The sequence below is a fragment of the Diabrotica undecimpunctata genome, chromosome 1, assembly GCF_040954645.1.
Source record: "Diabrotica undecimpunctata isolate CICGRU chromosome 1, icDiaUnde3, whole genome shotgun sequence".
Classification (NCBI taxonomy): domain Eukaryota; kingdom Metazoa; phylum Arthropoda; class Insecta; order Coleoptera; family Chrysomelidae; genus Diabrotica; species Diabrotica undecimpunctata.
The window spans coordinates 2728092-2752509 of NC_092803.1; the positions used below are offsets into that span (position 1 = coordinate 2728092).

Below are 24418 nucleotides of genomic sequence, written 5' to 3' on the forward strand. Positions count from 1 at the left end.
CCTCAAAAAATTACGAAAATTTTCATTTACGGAAATTTTTTTGGGAAATTTTGAGGAAAACTCTACTTGGCGCTTTTCAGAATAGTAACAGAAGTGAGCATACAAATTTTCAAATCAATCGGTATAAAAATATCATAATAAAATCAGTTTGAAAATTGTTACCGAGACCTAAAATGCGCAGGCAAGTGGTACATTTGACCCCGTTTTATGGCTCTCTGTACCAACCCAGCTGTCCGCTCTTTTGGATTTAGAGTTTTTAGGGGCTAAATAATGAGCCATGAAAATGGCGGACATATTACTTATCGTTAATTTTTCCTCAAAAAATTGCAATTTCACCCCTGTCCGCCACCCCTTATGTATCCACTCTCGCGTTCGCCCTTTGGGATTTCGTCTAGTTATACCAAGATCTTACTCTGGGCAAATTTTCAGCCATATTATCGATCGTTAATTTTTCCGAAAAAAATTACAACTTCATCTCTGTATAGCCACCCCCTGTACCACGAGGGGCGTCCGCCTGTAAGGCAAAGTCTTAACCCAGTTACAATGAATATATTCCAATAGAGAAATGTCATATTACTGATCATTCCAAAATTTCGGCTCTATCTCTCCGACTATTAGGCAAGCTCCTCGTTCCTTTAAAGGAGACAGATAGTTGAACGATATTTTATACAATGTCTATCACTGGGTATGGATTTATTTTTGTCCAAGTTTTATATTGGTCCACTATTTCAAATGCAGTTCAAACAGACATATATTAAATTGTATGTTCCGTTTTAAATTCGTTCAATCTGTATACTTACATAAAATATTTTAAAAAATAATGTAACTATATTTAGTCTCTGATATTATTATGTACTTAACTATCTTAACTTTAATCATCTGAGAATAGAAATGAAAAGTACTCACAATAAATTGGAGCTGTAAAGCAGATCAACTGAATGTTGACTTTGGGTGCAGTCAAATTTTGGAAAAAAAAGGGTCCTTAGATGTAGAGGAAGTTGAAATCCCAATCAGGATAAAAATTGGTTCCCAATGGATTAGCCGGGATAAACTTCAATTCCCAGTGGAGCAACCTGTGACAAACTTGGAACTAACTGGGATTGCCAACGGGATAAACTAATATAGACTTGAACTAATTAAAACTCCCAACGAGATCATCTGTGAATAAATGTGACTAATACAAAAAGTACAAAAAACATCTTACCCTTTGACAGGAGTCCCAAAAACACAAGTTGAACTACACTTACATCTTGAAGCACAGCGGAAAATGAAATAAAATTGTAAAGCTATGCCTCTTTATAGAAAAATATTTATCTAGAAAAGATACTGATACTTAGTGATTTTTGGGTGAACAGGATATTTTTCTATAAATTATTTAAATGGATTATGTAGCTTGTTTATAGAGATTAGTGCTTGTGAATTTTCGTAAGTTTATGTATTGAACTTCTATAAGTAAACTGCTTAAAACAAGTGATACACTTTTGAGGATTTTCCAGTGTAAACTTCTGTATGTCTATCTAAATAACTTTCAAGAGTTAACTACTTAAAACAAATTTCACAGTTGTAACTTAAGGGTGTGAACTCTCTTATGTTCATTTAAATTACTTCTCTGAGTAAACTTCTTCAAATTTTACAGTGGTAAGGCTTTTCCCCAGTGTGTGCTCTAAAATGTTCTTTCAAATTACCTGCTTGGCTAAATTGCTTAAAACAAATTTCACACTTATAAGGCTTTTCGCCAGTATGAATTCTTAAGTGTGTTCTCAAACTAAATGCTTCAATAAATTGCCGAAAACAAAATTCACACTTAAAAGGCTTTTCTCCACTGTGAATTTTCAAATGTTTATGTAATGAACTTCTAAAAGTAAACTGCTTAAAACAAATGTTGCACTTGTGAGGTTTTTCTCCAGTATGAACTTCCATATGTACATTTAAAGAACTTTTATGAGTAAACTGCTTAAAACAATTTTTGCACTTGAAAGGCTTTTCTCCAGTGTGTATTTTCAAATGAATTTTCAAATAACTTGCTTGAGTAAACTGCTTAAAGCAAATTTCACACTTGTGAGGTTTTTCGCCAGTGTGAATTTTTCTATGTTGATGCAAAGTACCTGCATGAGAAAACAGTTTATCACAAATTTCACACTTGTACGGTTTTTCTCCAGTGTGAGTTCTCATGTGTTCTTTTAAAGAATTTTTATAAGCAAGCTGTTTAAAACAAATTTCACAAGTGATAGTACTTTCTACAGAGTGAATTTTCCTATGTTCTTTTAAATCACATGTATGAGAAAATTGCTTAAAACAAATTTCACACTTGTAAGGTTTTTCTCTAGTGTGAATTCTGACATGATGTTTGTTTAAAGTACCTTCCTGAGAAAACAGTTTATAACAAATTTCACACTTGTACGGTTTTTCTCCAGTGTGAGTTCTCATGTGTTTTTTTAAAGAACTTTTGTGAACAAGCTGTTTACAACAAATTTCACATGTTATAGTACTTTCTACAGAGTGAAATCTCATATGTTGTTTCAAATGACATGCATGGGAAAATTGCTTAAAACAAATTTCACATTTTATGTTTTTTTCTACATTAGGTTGACTCACATTTTGTTCCTTATTACATGTATTTACAGATATTGTTTCCATAATTTCCAAAGTGTTCTCCCCTTCGAGGCAGCCTAAAATAAAAACTAAAATATATTTTGTTTTTAAATTTAAGGAAACATTTAATGCAACAGAACATTAAATTTGACAAAAATCAGTGGTTTTCAGCTAAAGTTCGCTAAACATAGCATTTTTTTTTAAATACCTACATATATAGGTATGGGTCATTTATAATTCTAATGAAGCATTTACTTAATTTTTGTTGATTCCATATACCTATTCCACAATTTCTGTTTGTGTTATCTAATGATGCAATATATACATTATTGCATTTCCTATATTCTCTCTTAAGTAGTTCCTGGAGTTTTATGTTGTTTCCACCACGTTATTTGTCTAACTGTAACCTTACCCATCTAATTTCTTTCATTACTTGTATATACTACTCATAAATACAGCCACTGTTGAATTCTGCTTTTTCTATATGTCCAAGATAAAAAACTACTGTATCTGTATACCTATAATTTTATTGATAAAATATTTTTATAATTGGGTTATCTTTTTTCGAGAGCCATTTTAATACATTCTTGTTCTTCAGCTTGGTTTCCTTTAGTGTTTGTTGAGTGGACTTTACCTTGCTGGTATGATCTTGTTAATGTTTTGATCACATTGGTGCCTTGTGTTGCAAATAAAATCTATATGTGTTGTCAATTTAAGGTGTTTATCTAAAATTCTTCTATGTACTTGTCCACTCTATAATCCCTTCTTCTGTTTTTGTTTGGTAATTCATTTTTTAATTTTTCTTTACTCAAGCACATCGCTCTGGTTTTATCTAGTGAAATCTGAAAATTGTGTTCTTTTATCCAATTTTCCAAGTTGTTCATTGTTTCTTGTATTTGTCTTGCAGCTTCATTTATATTGCACAGTTGTAGATTATTATCTCCACATAGTGAGTGGGCCATCTAATAATTGATTATCCCTTTGAAACTTTTCCCCTGTCAGTAATATGCCAATACAAAACTGGCTAAGTGGTATTAAATGAAACTATTAAATGTTTAACTACATACTTTTCATTATATTCTCTGCGAGTTTTAATTTAAATATTTAAAGCTATATTAGAGTAACATTAGGCTGTATAAAAGTACTTACTTATTTATAATAAAAAGATAAGGTAAGCCTAACATTCTATCAATTGTTATTTACTTACCTTTGTCATCGTTTTGCTTTTCTTCAAATGACATAAGATTATTGTCGTCTTGTTCTATTTTAAGCTTTTTGGGAAATTCCTGTAAGTCTGAATAAACAAATGTATCATGTGTATTTTCCTTCTTGTGTTCTTCCTTAACTTCAATTTTAAAGCTATCTAAGAAACCATCACCATTAACCTCATGATAATTTATTTCTGTTTTACATGTTTCATCACTAATTTCTTGTTTTATATCCATTTGATTAAACTCGTTTTTATCTACTTCAATAACAATTTTACGCAAAAGGATAAAGTGCCAATGAAGTGAAGTTAGCTACAAATGAGGGACAGATTGTGTATTTGGCAGTGTTGTCACATCACAAATAAATCAGGAAAGAGCATGCGATATAATATTAATTAATGTTACTAAATGTTTTTAGTTTTTAAAAGAAGTTTAATTAATTTGAATTTAATTTATTATAATTTAAATTAACTATAATTTTTTAAGCTTTTAAATTCTTAAATATAATTAAACATCTTTACCGATATATTTTTACTTTGTTATTCACATTTTATGTATTACACAATTACATTGTCAATAATGATAATTTAATCTCCATGTAGGTACCATTTCATCCCTAAATTATAAGAAAATAGTCATAAAATTGTTGCAATCTGGCAACTAGTGTTTTCAAAGTTTTGACAGTATTGCCGTTTTAACAGGCAATTATTATCTTGTTTTAACAGTTTATTTGCTAATTTACCAAAGGCCAATTATAATTTTTTTTCTAATAACTAACATCAAAAGAAACAAATATTCATTCGTTCGTGTTTTATATAAATTTAATTGAAGATAAACATAAAAACGGAGCATCTTCTAGTTTGTGGAGAACTAGAAGGCATTACACTCTAACAGTGGCGCACCGAGGGGGGGGGGGTTTTGGGGGTTAAAACCCCCCCCCAGGACCCTATTCCGACACTGTTACTTACACATTTTAAGGACTCAAAATGGAGGTAACATCATAAAAAAAATTTTGGTGACCAACCAAAACCCCCCCAGAGGCAAATTCTAGGTGCGCTACTGCACTCTAAAATGGGATTATAAACGATTTCATATAAAAATCTGTGCTTTTTGAACATTAAGAAAGATGTCAAGGCGAATTTTTTGTCATTTAGATGTGTGACGATTTCAGACTACGTGGTATTTCTAAAGTGACCTCTAAAGCCGAATTAGAATGCGGAGATATCAAATAAAGGAGAGAGGGAAAGTGAAATAGGTGACTACCAATCATCGAATATACAAAAGGTTATTAGATCGACGTAAAAATGGAACTTACAAGAATTAGGACGTGAGCAAAAATAATGTCAGCTTTAAAGGTTTTTCTCCAGTGTGCGTTCTCAAATGTCATTTCCAATTAGTTGTAGTAGTAAAGTATGTTGTGGATGTCTATTCCCTCAACACAAGAGTGGCTGATTATGAAAAAATCCATGTAATTAATCTTTGTCGAAGCAGGTATCCATGCAATAATTCAATATTAAAGTAAATTGTAGATTTTGAGTTTTAAAATCACTTTATTTTTGTTTGAACAGTCACAAAAACACTTTATTTACAAATTTATGTTAAACGAGTACTTAATTTAAAAACTTAACTTTTTAACTGAAGTCGAGATAAGTATACGTGAACGGTGGTGATGTATGGTCAGATTTCTGACTGAGATTTTTTTGAGAGTGCGAATTGGGAACTAGCGAATGTGTGTATACGGTGACTATCCCACTCAGGACGTAAAAATATAGTGAATTGTTACCTTTCAGAAGCAGCAATTTATAGGGAATTTGTAGCAACGGTCTGTAAAGTCTTTTCAACGGTTTTTAACGAATCTTCAACAGTCCTTTTAACGAGCTTTTTAATGGGCCTTTTTATTGTCTTTTACATTGAAAACTCAAAGCATAAAACCTTTTTTATAATCGACTGTTAGAATCTTTTAGAAACATAAGAATAAAAAAATGAGTATTTATGGTTTACGGTTTAAGTCAATAAAAAACATTTTACTACTTTTAATGAGAAATAGATTTGTAGGTCCGTTCGAGTATCCAAGGATAGGTTGAAATTACTTACTTTTGGAGTGATTCAGTTTTTTAAAAAAATAAATCTTGAGTTGCTGGTGCAAATTGATAACAACTCGAGAGATTTATGAAACATTTAACGAACTATTTTTCGACCCTTTTTATAGTAAATTCGTTTAAAAATAAATATATTGCAAGGAACCATGGCACAGAGAAGTGCTATGTATTATTTAATAAAGAAATATATTATTAGTCCCGTATTATTTATTTATTTATATACGGCATCCATTTACTTACAATTTTTACAAAGTTACATCTTAAAACAATAAATTATTAAAATAACAATCACAAGTTTTACAAAGTTACACCTTAACAACAATAAATTATTAAAATAACAAACACCTCAGAATAATACAAACATATAAAAATAATACAGATGTACCACAAACTTATTGTAAGATACTTTTTAGTTGTTTTTTAAACAAACTAATTTGGGAGTCAAAAATATCCATTTGTCTTGGTAGGCTATTAGCACTCCGGACCAATCGTGTAGTTGGTTCATTGATACCATAATTAGTGTGGTGAAATGGCACTGAAAAGATTTCTGATTGTCTGTTGCTTCTACTAGGAACTTTAAGACTAACAAGCGATAAGAGTTGAGGACAATCTATAAAAGCATTGATAACTTTGTGTAAGAAACATAAATCTAACAATGTCCTCCTTGACTTAAGTGTTGGTAAGTTAAGACTATCTCTTACCCACTGATAGTTGTATTCCTCTCTCCTGTATCCACTCTTATAGGCTGCTACCCTCAAAAATTTATTCTGGACTCTTTCAATCTGTTGAATGTAACAGTGGTATGATGGGGACCATACAACTGATCCAAACTCCAGAATGGGTCTAACGAGACCACAATAAAGTTTTCTAAATGTAAACAAAGACAGGTCCACTGATGTGCGTTGGATAAATCCCAGCACTTTCATCGCTCTATTTGTTACTTGGTTGATGTGGCTTGAGAATGACAGTTTGGTGTCTAACCAGATTCAAAAATCTAATACTTCATTTTTCGAGGCTAATGGCAAGTTATTTATGTAGTAAACAAATTCAATTGGATTTCTTTGCCTTGAGAATGTCATTTTATGACATTTGTTTATATTGAGTGACATTTTGTTTAAAGTGAGAGAGAAATATTATTTTATTAGAGAGAAATATGTTTTGGCGATATATTACAAGGCTGTAACAAAGTACTTGTTCCAGAGTTGTAAAGGTTATCACGATAAACTTTTATATCAAGTTTTAGGAAGATCTAGGATAAATAACGTCAAATTTTATTATGAAAATTGTAGTTTTGGCGTAAAAAATATAAAATTTTTGGTATTTAATTACAATAAAGAGAATCAAACTATAAATAGTGATAAAATTAAACCTATTCCAGATATGAAAATGCCAGAAAATAAAAAAGACATACAGAGATTATTAGGAATGGTAACGTATTTGTCTAAATACATAAAAAATTTGTCAGACTTAACCTCACCCCTTAGGGAATTAATTAAAGGAAATGTAGACTGGCATTGGTTACATAAACATGATGAACGTTTTAGAAAAATTAAGGAAATAATTTCAAAAAGCCCAGTATTGACATTTTGATATAAATGAAAAGTGTTTAATATCGGTTGACTGATCAAAAGATTCAATAGGAGCTGTACTTTTGCAAAACGGTCAACCAGTAGCTTACATATCAAAGGCTTTAACTTTAACACAACAAAACTACGCACAAATTGAAAAAGAACTTCTTGGAGTTCTGGTGGCATGCGAGAAATTTCATAATTATGTATATCCTTCAAAGTTTGATATAGAAACTGATCACAAACCATTGATATCCATAGTAAAGAAACATTTAATGAATGCGCCACCACGACTTCAAAGAATGTTATTTAAATTGCAGAGCTATGGTTATAATCTGATGTATAAAAAAGGAAAAGAATTATATTAGGTGATACGCTATCTAGATGTTGCTCGGAACTGCCTGTAATAAAGAATGATTAAGATATTGAACTTGAATCACAAATTTGTTTAGTAAGATTGAACATCAATGTTTCAAATAATCAACTGCAAAAAATCAAAGAAGAGACTAGCAAAAACAAAACTTTAATTGATCTAAAGACTTTCATAAAAAAAGGTTGGCCAAAACAAATAAATAATTTACATAAAGATTTAAAAGCATTTTTTAAGATTAAAGAAATAACCTTCTTTGATAGTTTGATGATGAGGAATAGTCAAATTATAATTCCTCATGGAATGAGAAAAGAAATCGCTATGGCCATCACGAAATAAATGAATGTAAAAGCAAGACAATCATTATATTGGCCTTCCATGACAGTTGAAATTGAGAATGAAGTAAAAGGTAGCACAATTTGCCCACAATTGGAAAATGGAAAAAGAGAACCTTAAACGCCACACAATATCCCAAAACTCCCCTGAGAGGAAGTTGGCTCTGATATATTTTACATGGGTCAAAAGTTATTTAATGTGGTAGATTATTATAGTAAATATCCATAAATTTATCTGTTGAATGATACAACCAGTTCAACTATAGTTACACATTTAATATCGATATTTGCTTGTCATGGAATACCAAAAATCTTTTACTCTGATGGTGGACCACAATATATAGCCAATGAATTTGTTAAATTTTGCCAAGAATGGGAATTTAAAAGCATAAAGTCAAGCCCATAAAATCATGGATCTCATGCTCTAAGTGAAAGATATATTCAAACCTACAAAAGAGCGTTAAGAAAATCTCATAAAGATGGTAAAGATACATACTTAACATTGCTACAACTTAGAAATACACCAATTGATTCAAATTTACCATCACCATCTCAACTTTTAATGTCACTTCGTACTTAGAGTACTTAAAACTCAGATTCCCACTACTGACAAAATTCTAAAACCAAAATTATGTAATGCTAAAATAGTGATCAGTAATTTTCAGAAAAGACAGAACATTCAAAAAGCTTATTGAATTTATACTTCTATACGCGCGCTCCACGTTGGAAATTTGTGTGGGAGTGAATCTGTAAAATCATTACATATGTAAGATAATGAGTAAGAGAGAGACAGAAGATATATTTTCCCTCTCTTCCTCTCTCGAGAATAAAAATGTTCCTTTTGTATATATATTTATTATTATATATATATTACATATATATATATATATTATATAATATAATATTTATTAATATTATTATTTATGTGATATGTTTTGTGTTCATAATTATCTTTCTTCGTATCTATCTATCTTCTTTGAAATTGAGAATGAAGTAAAAGGTTGCCCAATTTGCCAACAATTTGAAAATGAAAATTTAACTCCACACAAAATCTCAAAACTCCCCTCAGAGGAAGTTGACTCTGATATATTTTACATAGGTCAAAAAATATCATATTTACATATCTTCGTATCTTATTCTATCGTTCATAATTATCTGTCTTTTGTATTTCAAAATAATAATCTCAATAAATCACTGTATGACCGAGAACTGTCAATTTTAAAATATGTTTGTGGCATGTCTAATTGGCAAATATTTTACGTGTTTGGTTCATACGCTGGTGTATGTGAGTTCGAATCCCAATACGAATTTCCTTTTTTATTTTTGAAATATTTAAAAATCCCACGTTAATTTTATTAAATATATGTAATATACGTAAAAATGTTAAATTTAAAAATAAAATGAAAATTTACAACATAATCCGAGTTGTTGGTTTTTGAAGTTATACTTGTATACGCACGTTCGACTTTGGAAATTTGCACGGGAGTGAATCGGAAACTTGCAGGGGAGTAACAAGCCTCGTTAGGCATGTTAAATTATAAATTAAAACTTGTAAATATCTCAAGAAAGTTCAAATGTGTACTTATATACACAACAAACACCAATTACATATTGTATTTGTCAATGTCAAATAAATTGACAGTTGTATCACTAAACAATATTTTTTTTGTTAATATTGCTATCATGGTAAATTAAACATATGCGTAAATAAGTTATGTATATTGTCATTTTCAAAAATACTTATGAATATTGCATTTTAATTTGTATTGTATTATTATATTAATAACAAAATAAACAATGAATTTTACTGCAGAGTATGTGTAAAAAAATTTTGCATTCAACTCCTTTCATACATATATGAAAATAAAAATATGCATTTTCATCAAAATATTGATTCAATTCTTCATTGTTAGTAAGTTGTTATTAATTCTGTTTCTCTTTCTGCTATGTCTTACCTATAGAATTACATATGTAATGATTGTGCAGATTGACTCCCATAAAAATTTGTAACGGCGAACGCGTGTATAGAAGTATAACTTCTACCGACAGTCCCACTGGACTGCCACACCCTTTTTTTTTATAGAGGTACAATAAATTTAAAACCGCTTAAAAAATAATGAAAAAGTTTATATTAAAGATAAAAGCGAATTGAGAGAAGGTCTTATAACACGTAAATTAAGAGATAAAACCAACTCGACTAAATTAAGAGATTCTGGGTCAGAAATTGCAAGAAATAGACAATTTTCAGGTCGCATTCCTGCAAGTTCTGATGATGAACATACAGATAAGAATCTGAAACTAGTGAGTCACAAAACCTTGAAAGGGTCTCTGATAATCATTCTGAATCTCCAGACACGATAGATACAAGTTGTTTCATCCCTCATAAAAGTTAACCTATCCTATAAGCCCGACCACTTGTCATCACATGGTGCGATTATCGATATAACCTTTCATGTCTTTAGTTAAACTATCTCTCAAACTGCTTAGAAAAAATTTCACACTTGTATTGTTTTTCGTAAGTGTGCATTCTCATGTGTCTTCTCAAAGTACTCTTTTAGCTAAATTGTTTGAATATCATACTTTTCAATTTCTTCAGTATGCGATCTCAAATGTCGTTTCAAAGTTCCTGATTCGCTAAACTGCTTTAAACAAATTTTACACTTGTAAGGCTTTTCACCGGTGTGCACTCGTAAATGTTTTTTCAAACCACCTGCTTCACCAAACTGCTTAAAACAAATTTCACACTCGTAAGGTTTTTCTCCAGTGTGCGTTCTCAAATGCTTGTTTAACTGACTTCCTGTAGTAAACTGTTTCAAACAAATTTCACACTTGTAAGGTTTTTCTCCAGTGTGCACTCTCATATGTATTTTCAATGAACCTTTTTGGCTAAATCCCTTAAAACAAATTTCGCACTTGTAATTTTCTCCAGTGTGCGTTCTTAAATGAACAGTCAATGTCCCTGCTTCACTATACTGCTTAAAACAAGTTTCACACTTGTAAGGTTTTTCTCCACTATGAGATCTCAAATGTCTTTTCAAACGACATGCTGCGCCAAACTGTTTAAAACAAATTTTACACTTGTAAGTTTTATTTCCGGTGTGTATTTTCATATGTTGTCTCACATACTCTACCCGGGAAAACTGCTTAAAACAAATTTCACACGTGTGAAGCTTTTCTCCAATGTGAATTCTGATATGTGTTTTTAAATAACTTGCTTGGCTAAACCGCTTAAAACAAATTTCACACTTGTAAGGTGTTTCAGCAGTGTGCGTTCTCGAATGTCTTTTCAATTTATAATCATCATTAAACTGCTTAAAACAAATTTTACATGTGTAATTTTCTCCAGTGTGCAAACTCATATGCCGTTTTAAATTATTTGACTGAGAAAACTGCTTATAACAAATTTTACACTTGTAATTTTCGCCTATATGCGATCTCAAATGTCTTTTCAAAGTTCCTGATTCGCTAAACTGCTTTAAACAAATTTTACACTCGTAAGGTTTTTCGCCAGTGTGCACTCTTAAATGATTTTTCAATTTACCCGCTTCACTAAACTGTTTAAAACAAATTTCACACTTGTAAGGTTTTTCTCCAGTGTGCGTTCTCAAATGCTTTTTTAACTGACTTGTAGTAGTAAACTGCTTTAAACAAACTTCACACTTGCAGGGCTTTTCTCCAGTGTGCATTCTCAAATGTCTTTTCAAAGTCCCTGCTCTGCTAAACTGCTTAAAACAAATTTCACATTTGTAGGGTTTTTCTCCAGTGTGTGTTCTCAAATGTATTTTCAAAGTTCCCGCTTCACTAAACTGTTTAAAACAAATTTCACACTCGTAATGTTTTTCAGGTTTTTCTCCACTGTGCGTTCTCAAATGAATTTTTAAAGTCCCTGTTCTGCTAAACTGCTTAAAACAAATTTCACACTTGTACGGTTTTTCTCCAGTATGTGTTCTTAAATGTATGTTCAAAGTTCCTGCTTTGATAAACTGCTTAAAACAAATGTCACACTTGTAAGGTCTTTCTCCTGTGTGCGATCTTAAATGTATTTTTAAAGTCCCTACTCTGCTAAACTGCTTAAAACAAATTTCACACTTGTACGGTTTTTCTCCAGTGTGCAATCTCATATGTTGTTTCAAATTGCCTGCTTGACTAAATTGCTGAAAACAAGTTTCACACTTGTATGGTGTTTCTCCAGTGTGAAGTGTCATGTGTTCAGTTAAAGTATGTTTTCGGCAAAATCGCTTGAAGCAAATTTCACACTCGTAAAGTTTTTCTCTGGTATATTCCATCGAATGTTTCAAGTTTGTTTGAGAAAATTCCTTGTGCCGATCTGTGCATTTTCCTTCATGAGATAAATGTGTAGACAAAGTTTCCACAGTTTTCATGTTTTTCTCCTCCTGCGAGCAACCTAAAATAGAAACCAATTATAAACATTTTACTGGAAAGAAAAAGGTATTACACCAATTATACAAGTAAAGGTTTCCAGAATGTATAAGGAGTAAGAAAAGAATATAAACAGTCTAGAACAAAAAATGAGGATACCTATATATACTAATACATACTTGGACCAAACAACTTGCTTATATAAATCATGCACTCACTGTACCTGAATAAATGACTAATTAAGAACGATACTTCATCACTAATGAGACTTTCCCAAACTGAGTCTATCATTATTATAAATATGTAACTGATACTATGCTTGAAAATAACAAATTATTACAAGCTATATAGGGACTGCATTGTACTTACACTTCAAACTGTAGCATATAATAAGCCAAATCACATACTAGTAAACAAACAACATGTATTGCTGTGACGATATCTAACAACAGTAAGTTGCATCCTGAATACAGTGAGAAGATCAGCCAAGATTGCATCCTTTAAAGAGCTAAGTGGAGTAACAAATGTTGGGACAGAAGTGGGAGAGACTGATAAATTTCAAGTTGAAGTAAGCCAAATTGCAGTAGGGCTAAGTGCTTAGTCCGTATGTATTCTCATTAGTGTTAGATGAGATTGTCAGTATGTGTGTAAGACACAAAATATGACACATGTAAAACTGTAGAATCATGTATAACTGCTAACAAACCAGTAATGTTTTTGTTAAATAAAAATGTTAATAAACCTAGTCTAACTTAACGTAAGCAAACCTAACCTAATCCATAGACGTACACACAATTAAACTTATATGGAATCATCTGATATGTTTTATTATTTTAATCGAATCTCAAAAAAGCAACCTACGAATTCAAAGAATATTTATTTTAAAGCAATTTAATCACCAATACATATAAATTAAAGAAATCCATAAATTAAATAATAAAATTGAAATTATTTATTTTAAAGTCAATAGCATACAAAACGAATTATGTTTCAATTGTTTATATTTATTTATGTTTTTCTTCTAAAGCTCCATCAAAGTGAAAGACACCAGAGTGAAAAGAGGGGCAGAGTGTGGAACAGATCACAAACTTGTGGTGGCATGGATGGAATTCCCCTATATCTGGACAAAACAAAAACATACATCGATTGTTACAACGGGAACGACAATAAACGAAAAGAGGCTCAAATTACATCTACTGCAGGAAGAATCAATAAAAGATTTATACAAAAGAAGACTAGACCAAAAACTAGAAGAATTCAGATATGACACGTTAGATGAAATGCATGAACGCATAAAAACCTGCCTGATTTCAGCGGCCTTAGAAGCTCTTGGAGAAGACGACCAAAGGAAAACCCATCAGAATATCAAATTAAGGGAAGACACATTGAAATGCATAAAAGAAAAGAAAAAACTACACATAAAATACCTTAACACCAAAAAACAGGAAGACTTAGACCTATATAGAGCGAAAAACAGAGAGGTAAAGAAAAGAGTAACAAATGAAAAGAACGAACGATGGGAACAAGCATGCACAGAGATAGAACGACATATCGGAGGAACGAAAAATTCAGAATCATGGCGAATATTAAAAGCACTTCAACGAAATAAGACAGAGAAAACCCAGATCGGCAAAATTAGTGAAAACGAGTGGCAAGAATACTACGTAGAACTACTTACAGAAAACCATCCCCAATTTCAGGAAGAGAATATAGAACATGCAGGAAATGGGGCATACGACCAGATAGAAATAAGCCTGGCAGAAGTTAAGAGAGCAATCAAGACATTGAAGAACAAAAAAGCCAAAGGACCCGGAGGAATACCAAACGAACTAATTAAAAACGGAACGGAAAAGTTATTCCGCATGCTACATAGAATGTTCGAAAGAGGACTAAATGGAGAAGAAATACCTGCGGAATGGACACAAGCATACATCACATCCATACATAAGAAAGGAAACAGGAAAAAATGTGAAAACTATAGAGGAATTAGTATAATATCGTCGGTAGGTAGACTTTACGGGAAAATTATTAAGGAAAAACTAGAAACTGAAATAATAGGAAAAATTGGAGAAGACCAAGCAGGGTTCACAGTAGGAAAATCATGCCTAGATCATACGTACACATTACAACAACTGATAGAGAAGAAAATGGCAAAAGGTAGACCGGTCCATCTGGCCTTTGTTGATCTAAAGAAAGCATATGACTCAATATCTAGAGTCAAATTATGGGAAGCAATGAATGATCTCGGAATCCGACAAACACTAATAAAAGCAGTTAAAGCACTATACAAAGAAAACAAAGTAGCTATTAAATGTGGAAATAAAGCCTACAATCCATTTAAGACGACAAAAGGACTTCTACAAGGCTGTGCTACGTCCCCTACTCTGTTTAAAATATTCTTGGAAAAGACACTCAAACCATGGAGGAGAAAGTGCGAAGGAATGGGCATACCAGTAAGAGACGAATACCTATACACCTTAAGTTTTGCCGACGATCAAGTAGTCATCGCACAAGATGAAGAAGATCTCAGCTTTATGCTCAGAAAACTAGAAGAAGAATATAAAAACAACGGAATGGAAATAAACTTAGAGAAAACCGAATACCTAACAACAGAAAACAAGGATATGAGAAACCTAGAGATAGACGAGGGAAGACAAATAAATGGAACAGATAAATTCAAGTATTTAGGAACCATAATATCGAACCAGGGAACAACAGAAGAAGATATAAACAACAGACTGAGACAAACAAGAAACTGTATAAGACAACTAAACTCTGTGTTGTGGGATAAGAATATTACGATAAAGACAAAAAAGAGAATATATAATACCCTGACAAGAAGTATCCTGACATATGGGTCCGAAAATTGGACAATAAACAAGAGAAATAGAGGTAGAATAAGAGCAGTAGAAATGGAGTTCCTGAGGAGAAGCTGTAGACTTACAAAAAGAGACAGAATTGAAAACGCAGAGATTAAGCGGAGAATGGGAGTGCAATCAGACATAATCGACTATATAGAGGAGAAGAGACTATCCTGGTACGGCCACGTCAGAAGAGCGGACAGAGGACGCTGGATAAACAAAATCACAGAATGGAGCCCGATTGGAAGAAGAAAGAGAGGAAGACCCCGAAGGTCATTCAGAGATGAAATCGACGAGGCTATGGAGAAAAGAACCCTGCGAGATGGAGACTGGAATGACAGGGAAAATTGGAGAAAACGGTTGAGTGAAAGAAGACAGTGAAAACTGTGGAAATCCTTAGTAGTAGTAGTATGTTTTTCTTTTTAGTAGTCGGTGTTACTAGCCCTAGACCTTATGCAAGCTCCAATTCGCGTGGGAATGCTCCCAAACAAAAATTGTCTAGACTTTATTGTGGTAGGTTGTTTCCTTTCTTCAAGAGCAGCTTGTACTAACTGTACGGTGTTTTGTGAATTATGCCGGAGAGGTCTAATCCTTTTTTAAGCATATCCCACAAATGCTCTATAGAATTAAGGTCAAGTGAGCAAGCAGACCACTACAGAATAGTGATATCTTCTGCTTCAAGGAAGTTTGTAGTGACTCTGCTGGTATGTGATGGTGCATTATTATGCATGAAAACTAATTTTTTTTCTACAGGAGTCTAACTACAGGTTCTAGAACCAAATCAACATACCTGCGAGCTATTAAAGTTAGTTGAATGGAAATTTAAGGAGTTTTTCACAAAACTATATATTTTTATATATCAAAAAATCTAAAAATTTAAGGAATAACGCAGAAAATATAAAAAATCGTCGATATAAATTTTGAATTTTAAAATTTCATAAATGTCATTCGTGTCAACATGTCATAATTTAGTGGAGTAAACTTGACTGCGGTTAGACCAATTACAAACAAGCAACCATTAAGTACCATTAACTTTACAGATTTTATCATTATCTCACCTGAGGTATACTCATTTTGAAACTCTTCCAGATCAAGTGATGTGGATAGCTGACTCTCAGCTTCAACTTTAACAAACTCTTCCTTCATTTCAGCTTTCACTCTCCTATCTTTAATAATAAAAAAATATAAATTACATCACAATTTTTAGGTTTAATGATTTGTCTATAGAAAATGTCATACTGAGAGTGCAGTACGGGTAAGATACGGCAATGCTTTTCTTATGGAGAATAAACGCGCAGGGTTGTCGGTTTTCTCCAGCTGTTGATTGCTCATTGTCTCACAGGACCGGCTTGGATAAAATGCATCTGCCGGCAGTACGAGTAAAATATTTTATATCATGTATACGTATACAGTAGAATAAAAAGGCATTGATGAGTTATTGACAAAGAAAACTATGAGTTTTGCATATAAAACGTCAACATGAGATATAAAATTGAATTATATTCATAAGAGTAACATTTGAACACCTCTTTACAAGAACAACATACAATTAACTGTAGTTTTAATGTTTTACATAAAATAGAAAAAACCTACATAATTTCTAGGAAAGAGTTTGGAAACTTGGAAATGATATTATTTATAAATATTATATAATATTCAAATTTCTAATTCTTTCATAGAAATTAGATTTTTTCTATTGTATGTAAAATATTAAAAATACAGTTATGTTGTTTCTATAAATAGGTCTTCATTTCTTTTGTAAAACTTCTGCTACAAATTACCATCATTAACATAATCACCTAAATATGGCCATAAATTTGTTTGTCATAATTAGTATTTGATAAACTCCAAGCTTTCCCTATTTCACCCCCTACCCGTCCTAAAGATGGGTAGGGGGTGAAAGTGCTTTTGGAAAACGAAACTACACTTCAAAATTTAGTCCGAGTTTCAACAGAGAGCATGGAGTCCCATAAGTTTAAATCCGGTGAATTATTTAACGGTTGCGCTAAACTGGTAGTGTTAAATGTGTTGTGTTTTTTACAAAATACGGAACAACTTAATGTAAGTGCTGCTGTAAGACGTACTTCGTTGGTGACTGGTGTTAGCGAAAGAAGCATTTACAATATCAAAAAAGAAAAAGAACAGAGTGGAACGTTGAAATCGACAAAAAAACGTAAAAAACGAGTGTGTCAATCAAATTCTAGAATATTCACATATGACGAGGGTGTAAGAAGTATTTCTACGGAGAATTGTTCATTGTGAATTTTTCATGAAAAATTTGCCGCCATTCTTAAAGCATATACATAACTTCATACAAGGTAATGAGAATATACAGCCGTTGTCTCTTTCTACTTTATACAGACTTCTGAAAGATATTGGATTTGTTTATAAGAAACGTGGCCGAATATCATATATTTGGACGAATCGTGGGTTAATGTTGATGTCACGACAAAACAGTCGTGATGCTTTTCTCAAAGGTTTAAGTACTGGCCTTAAAAGCACCTACTAAACGAGGTCCACGATGTTTTATTGCATGCAGGTTTTTCAGGAGGTTTCCTTCCTGGCACACAGCGTGTTTTTCTGGCAAAGAAAAATGATGGCGACTATCACGATGAAATGGATGCCGCATATTTTAAGTCGTGGTTTAAGGAGACATTAATATCAAATTTACCAAATAATGGTCGCAGGAATGTCATTGTAATGGACAATGCATCGTACCACTCCCGTAAAGAGAGATTCCCTGACAATTCCTGGAATAAAGCTGCAATCAAGGAATGGCTAGTGGAAAAAGACATTTTTTTCGAGGAGTGTTATTTGAAATCCGAGCTATTAGAAGCAGCGCGTGCTTTTAAAGATCAATACGATAAGTATCATCTTGATGAGTATGCTTCACAACATAATGTTTATATGTTAAGGCTTCCTCCATATCACTGCGAATTGAATCCTATAGAAATGGTGTGGAACCAAGTTAAGCGATATGTATGTAGGTACCCATAATACCACTTTTAAAAACGACGAGGTACGCCAGTTGATCGACGACGGTTTCGCACGCGTCACAGAGCAAAATTGGCGCAATTATGTCACTCACGTTGTTGAGAAAACGGAAACTGAGATGTGGACTGCGGACAACCTGCAAGATGACGTAGACCAATTGATAATATACGCGAACACAGGGGAGAGTAGCGAAAGCGAATCCGACATCTCGGATGTAGAGGACGACTTTAGTATAATTAATTGAATATCTGTGAGTAACCTCGATTATTTTACACTGTATAACCAATAAAATGCATTTACCAGTCCAATCAGAGTATGGGCTTTTCGGATATTGGGCTGGGTGCACGGAAATCGAGTTCCCGGAGGTTCCACCCTGTATATTTATAGCTATCAAGAAATGTAATTTAAAATATATTTGTTAGTTTAATAAAGTATAAATATAATATAATGTTAAATAACTTACACTATAAACCTTATACCTGCTCATCTGGTCAAGTGTGGGCAAGGAAAACCATTATCCCATATGGAATAACACAAGGTTTCGCTGAAAACTACCAGGTTGCTATGCCAAGGAACTAGGTAAACTTATGTTGTGTGTAAAAAATGCGAGACTGCATTATGTTTTAACAAGGACAAAAACTGCACTTCAGATTTCCACAAAAAAAAAAATTTCATAGTAGCTGGTAAAATTTCGCAGTAATTCAAGTGCGCAACTTGTTTTTTTTTTAATAACATCGCCAGGATTAAAAGATGTGCAAAGCTTTTTCTATATTCCCGTTCCTGATAATTTTTCACATATTTACAAAAGAAAAAGTTTTTCTTGGATATTGGGCTGGGTGCACGGAAATCGAGTTACCGGAGGTTCCACCTGGTATATTTATAGCTATCAAGAAATGTAATTTAAAATACATTTGTTAGTTTAATAAAGTATACAGTTTTATAATAAAATTCTCGCTAAAAACTTAAGGTCTTTTTATTCAAATTCATGCCTCTTATTTGGCTACTTGAAGGCAATTATTTTATCAATATATTATTTTATAATAAATAACAAAGCCCGGCGTAGAGATCTGGGTACGGTTCTGTGACTACCACTTGGACCTGTTTGTACCGCCAAGCACAAGGCGTGAACTCCGGCAATTGTGCATTCCTATATTAGCCGTACTGCACTCTCGGCGTGACATTTTCTATAGGACATAGACATATAATAAAAATAGACTGACTGGCTGACTGCTGCCATACAGTCGCGTTTCTCCAGTGTGACAGAGAAAACTGACGCAAACCAGTCCTTGCATCTCTTTCTAATGGCTGGGTTTATCGACCACGTGACCTTACCATTGGTCATTTAGGTCACGTCGTCACTGCTTGCGTCAGTTTTCCCTGTTGCACTGAGGGAACGCGACCATATTGTACCACTCAGTCTATTTGTATTATATGTCTATGCTTCAGGGCAATGAACATAACCCATAGTTTATTTTATTTGACACTCAATGTAAGCTTAACATATTGACAGTGCTGCCATATTGTCAATAATTTCTTACTCTCACATCTAAAATTCACAATCGATTACAAAAGAGCACATAATATATCAATTAAAAATCAAAAACAAACAAAAACATGTCAATTTAGACACATTACCATATGCCGTTTAAAAAAGATACATTTATAATAAAAATTATTCAAGTTATTTAAAAGTTAATAGTTTCGAAAACATCAAAAAAGTAAACAGTTTTAAAAAGTAAATATTAACTATTTACTTTTTAAAGGAATTTAGAGGATTAATTCTAATGAGTTTTAAGTAAGTTTCATAAAATTGTTAAAAAATTAAGATAAAGATAAGAAAAAGATAAACTATTTTTGTTATTATCTATATAAGAATAACGTTTAGTTAATATAAAAATAATATTTTATGAATGCTGTTTTATATAAATTCAAAAATTGTAGCTTCTCATAATAACCAATACAATTTCGTCAAAGTCTATCTTTAAATTTTAAACAAAATATATACATTATACAAAAAAATGGCAACACTGTTACGGTAGGTTGTGTTAATTGCCTTAAACTAATCATTTACAAAAACTATGGACGACTTTGAAAATCTTGCAATCGTCACACCCACTTGATATGCAGTAAAATTACCGGAAATATTTTAGTAGAAGTAAACAACTTAAAGGGTAAACTTAGGTCGGTATAGTCTACGACAGTGTATGCTTGAAGAACAGTGACAGTGACATGAAATGAAATTCAAATCAAAATCGAATTGAAAAGTTTCGTTTGGGCAAAGCCGAGAAATTATAGCGAGTGTTATGCATTTTATCCAACAAAAAGCAAGATACAACTTACCTTCAATATACTTAAAACAAGTGCAAAATCTGTTGTTGTAACAGCAACAGGTTTAGGTTTAAGCATAATAAAAGCGATTTTGAGTGAAATGAAGGAAGGAATGTACAGCATCATCATTTAGTACTTCGAATAAAAAAAGAAATAGGTCAGCTATAAAATCTAAGTGGGATGAGCGTGACAAAGGTGTGCTTCATTGATTTACAATTAATTTTTGTACTAAAAGGTTAAAAGGTAGAAGAAAAAAAGGTTCTAACAACAAATACACCGAAAATTTGTAACTGAATACAACTACAACAGATCACATGAATCTTTGAGAAAAGCCATGAGAAAAATATGGTTTCCTTGGAGAAAAACATAAAAATAATAGAAAACATTTAACAGAAAAAAGGAAATTCGGTATTTGAGAAGAAACTTTCTTTTAGATATTAAAAAATACAGAGAAGAGAACCGATCGATAATAGGACATGAATTAAACCTATATTCATTCTTCCCATATTCACTCAAAGAGTCAGAGGGATAACTACAATGAGCGATTACATGCTTTGATTTTATAAGGTCAGAGACTGATAATAGTGAATGTAGGTGAAGAAAAGATTTTGTAAAAAATGCTTGTTCAAAATTTAATTTAATCACTAAATCAGGGATCTATCACAGTGAAACAAAATATGAAAATTAGAAAAAATGGATTCAGTAAATGATTATTCCCAATCTTCCTCCACATAACATATAAGTTGTTGACAATGCTTCTTATCACAAGTTGTAAGCTGAAAAATGTCCTAATATGAATTCAACAAAAAATGTAATTAGAGACTGGCTAAGACAACGGAATCTGCATTTATCAGAAGATATGTTAAAAGTTGATCTTTACAGAATTATACAAAGCCATAAACCCAGACTTAAGGTATATAAAATTGACAGAATATTGGGTAATAGTGGTCATTTTGGGTTCATGCTGCCTCCTTATCATCCAGTTCTCAACCCCATAGAATTAGTCTGGGTATCTCTTAAGAAATATGTAACTGGGAAAAATGTTGACTTTAGGAAGTCTATTTCTGTGGATCATTTTGTAATGAATTTTTTGAAACATTTTCAAATGAAGAGTGGACAAACTGATGTGAACCCACTAAATGTTTCAAATAGTTTTTTATGGAAAAGGAACCTGTTTTAGATTTAGTTTTTGATCAATTAATAATAATTCTTCAGGAAGATAGTAAACCAATTTCTGTGATGATAATTCTGAGTCGATAGTGATTTTTCAGGAGTTGAGCCTCTTTAAATGTTTTACTCTACTCTTAATAATTATTTCCTTATTGCTACATCTTCACTAAGTTTTCATATTCTCATTTCTGTCCATTCCTAAGGCTCTATACACTGTTGTATCTATATTTTTTGGCTTTAAAATCCATCATTAAAAGAATAATAACAGTAGCCATATTTTTGTTTATTAAACTTATACAAAAGTTGTTCCTACATTTGACAACTAATACCTTTTTTAGTACTCATTATTATCATCATTCATCATACCATGTTGTCCATACTTACCCGAGTTATACTCATCTGGTTCATTCTTTAAGTGTATCAGATCAAGGGAGGTGGATACCTGAGTCTCTATATATCTTCCATCATCTTCAAAAGACTCTTCCTTAATTTCAGCTTTTACTGTCCTAGCTAATAAAAGATAGGAATTAAGGCATATTGCTTAGTGTAGTTATTTGTATTACTTATCCTACCTGAGTGAACTTTTAGTTCATTCTCTAAGTTCACAATATCAGTTGATGCGGCTAGTTGATTCTCTATGTGTCTTTGGCCACATTCAACAAACTCTTCTTTAATTTTGATGTTTGAATCCATAGCCAACACATAAACTAAATACAACTAGTTTTAACATACAAGAAAATAGACCTAACCCTCTTATCTATGATGGACATTAGCAAATTCTAAGCAATCTATCTGCCCTCTAGCGACCTAGCATCGTATCTTCGTCCTTCGTATCAAAGAATATATACAGTCCATCTAATTTACATACCGTTGCACGTCATCATCATTGACAGAAATCAAAGTTGACATAGTTGCCAAAGTATAAAAAAATCCTGAATCCATTTTAAATCAAATAGGTCACATAATTATTGCAAAAGTGGATTATACAACAAAACAAATTAATATTTAATGTAAATAAATAGAAACAAAACAAGAGTTAAAAAATAATCTTGTTCTATAATTATAAATAAATATTCTTGTAACTGTCAAATACGTGTTACCAATTTATGCCAAAATATCACCTTCGTTCGATTACAGTTACAGTGTGTTCCGAACAAATGTTCTTCATGAAAACTCTTTATAATGCATTTATGCAAATTAAATGGAACATATCATTGTGTATTTCTTTAAGTTAACATTAATAGAAATCTTTAACTATTATTTCGACGCGTATATAATAAAATATGTCTAGTGGCTGTAATGCCAGTTTATTCGGCAAAGTGATTCTAAAAAAGAACACACCTACCCAAACACCTACCGCCTAATTATTTCGTGTTGGTATCATGTGACCTCACGGCCTATGACGCGGATGACGTGCAGCGGTATGTAAATTAGATGAAGTGTAGTTGGGACGTTTTCCGTTTTTCACATTTGGTCCCAGTGAAGATAGCCTCAAATTATCTGTCAATTAAGTTTCACAGAACGAAATTATGCGTTGGCAGTGTTGACATGTCCTTAAAATGTATATGTTATATGCTTCAAATGCAAAGAGATGAAGCTTTTAAAATGTATATTTTTAATATATTATTTTATGGATTCTGCAATTTTATACCTTATGTAAAACATTATTGAATTAATATTTGTTTTTGATAATAATTGCAATTAATTATTAGAAAATTTTTTTGGTAATTGCCCTTTGATAGGTTAGCGGATAAATTTTACAATAGAGTCAGAACCCTCAAACCACCAGTTGCCAGATTGCAAAAGATGTCTTTTTAACTTTATTATTTATACTAACATTTTACTATTTACTTTTAAAAACTCTTTTTAAACTATTTACTTTTCTTTTTTTGGTAATTGTTAAGTATTAATTTTTTAATATCTTATTGCTTTTGATTGCGTATGTTTCACTTGTAATGTAAATTTCAACACTGCCAAACACCAATATTTCGTTCTGTCAAACCTATTTGAGGCTATCTTCACTGGGACCAAATGTGAAAAAAACGTTTTTTAAAAAAGAAAGAAATAACTCCAGAATTAGTGGTCTGTCGGTCTGTGGAAATAACGACAATGATTAGGGACGATTTTCACATTTGGTCCCATTGAAGATAGCTACAAAGGAGCTGTGAATTAAATTCACAAAACAAATTTTTGACGTTTGACTGTGTTGTCATGTCTTTATAATGTATATGTTGTAGGCTTCAATTACAAATAGAGAAGCTTTCAAAAATACATTTTTATTATATTATTGTATGAATGATGCAATTTTTTTATTTTTTTATACACAACACGAACGAATAAATACTCGTTTCTTCTCATATTAATTGAAGTTAATTATTACAACATTTTTTTGGCATTTGCCTTTGATAATAAGCTAATAGATTTGGCAATCCTCAAACCACCAGTTGCCAGATTGTTACAGATGGTCACTAGATGTCTGTGGAAAGTACCTGAATACTATTCTTGTTATTTTT

General features: G+C 32.0%; 2 protein-coding genes across 2 annotated transcripts in view; both read right to left on the reverse strand.

Moving 5' to 3' along the window:
* LOC140444026 (uncharacterized) overlaps positions 1-2671 on the reverse strand; it is a 13542-nt gene extending 10871 nt beyond the window's left edge. Inside the window, exon 1 of the mRNA XM_072535612.1 lies at positions 2596-2671. The gene's annotated coding sequence lies outside the window, so the exon portion shown is untranslated. The remainder of the gene's footprint in view (positions 1-2595) is intronic.
* Positions 544-22687, reverse strand: LOC140442759 (uncharacterized). Its single transcript, XM_072533736.1, has 7 exons — positions 22478-22687; positions 22290-22415; positions 16472-16579; positions 10732-12577; positions 6601-6853; positions 3800-4112; positions 544-2669 (listed from the first exon to the last, which is right to left on the reverse strand). The coding sequence occupies exons 1-7, from the start codon at positions 22596-22598 to the stop codon at positions 1624-1626; spliced, it is 3813 nt and encodes a 1270-aa protein (XP_072389837.1). The 5' UTR covers positions 22599-22687; the 3' UTR covers positions 544-1623.
* Positions 22688-24418: the final 1731 nt, after the last annotated feature.

Excerpts from the sequence above, each read along its gene's own strand:
- LOC140442759 (XM_072533736.1), bottom strand. The coding sequence starts at position 22,598 with ATGGATTCAAACATCAAAATTAAAGAAGAGTTTGTTGAATGTGGCCAA. Across the intron at positions 22,416-22,477 it reads TGAACTAAAAGTTCACTCAG|CTAGGACAGTAAAAGCTGAA; the intron begins GTAGGATAAGTA and ends ATCTTTTATTAG. Across the intron at positions 4,113-6,600 it reads AGGAATACAACTATCAGTGG|CTAACTTCACTTCATTGGCA; the intron begins GTAAGAGATAGT and ends CCTCATTTGTAG.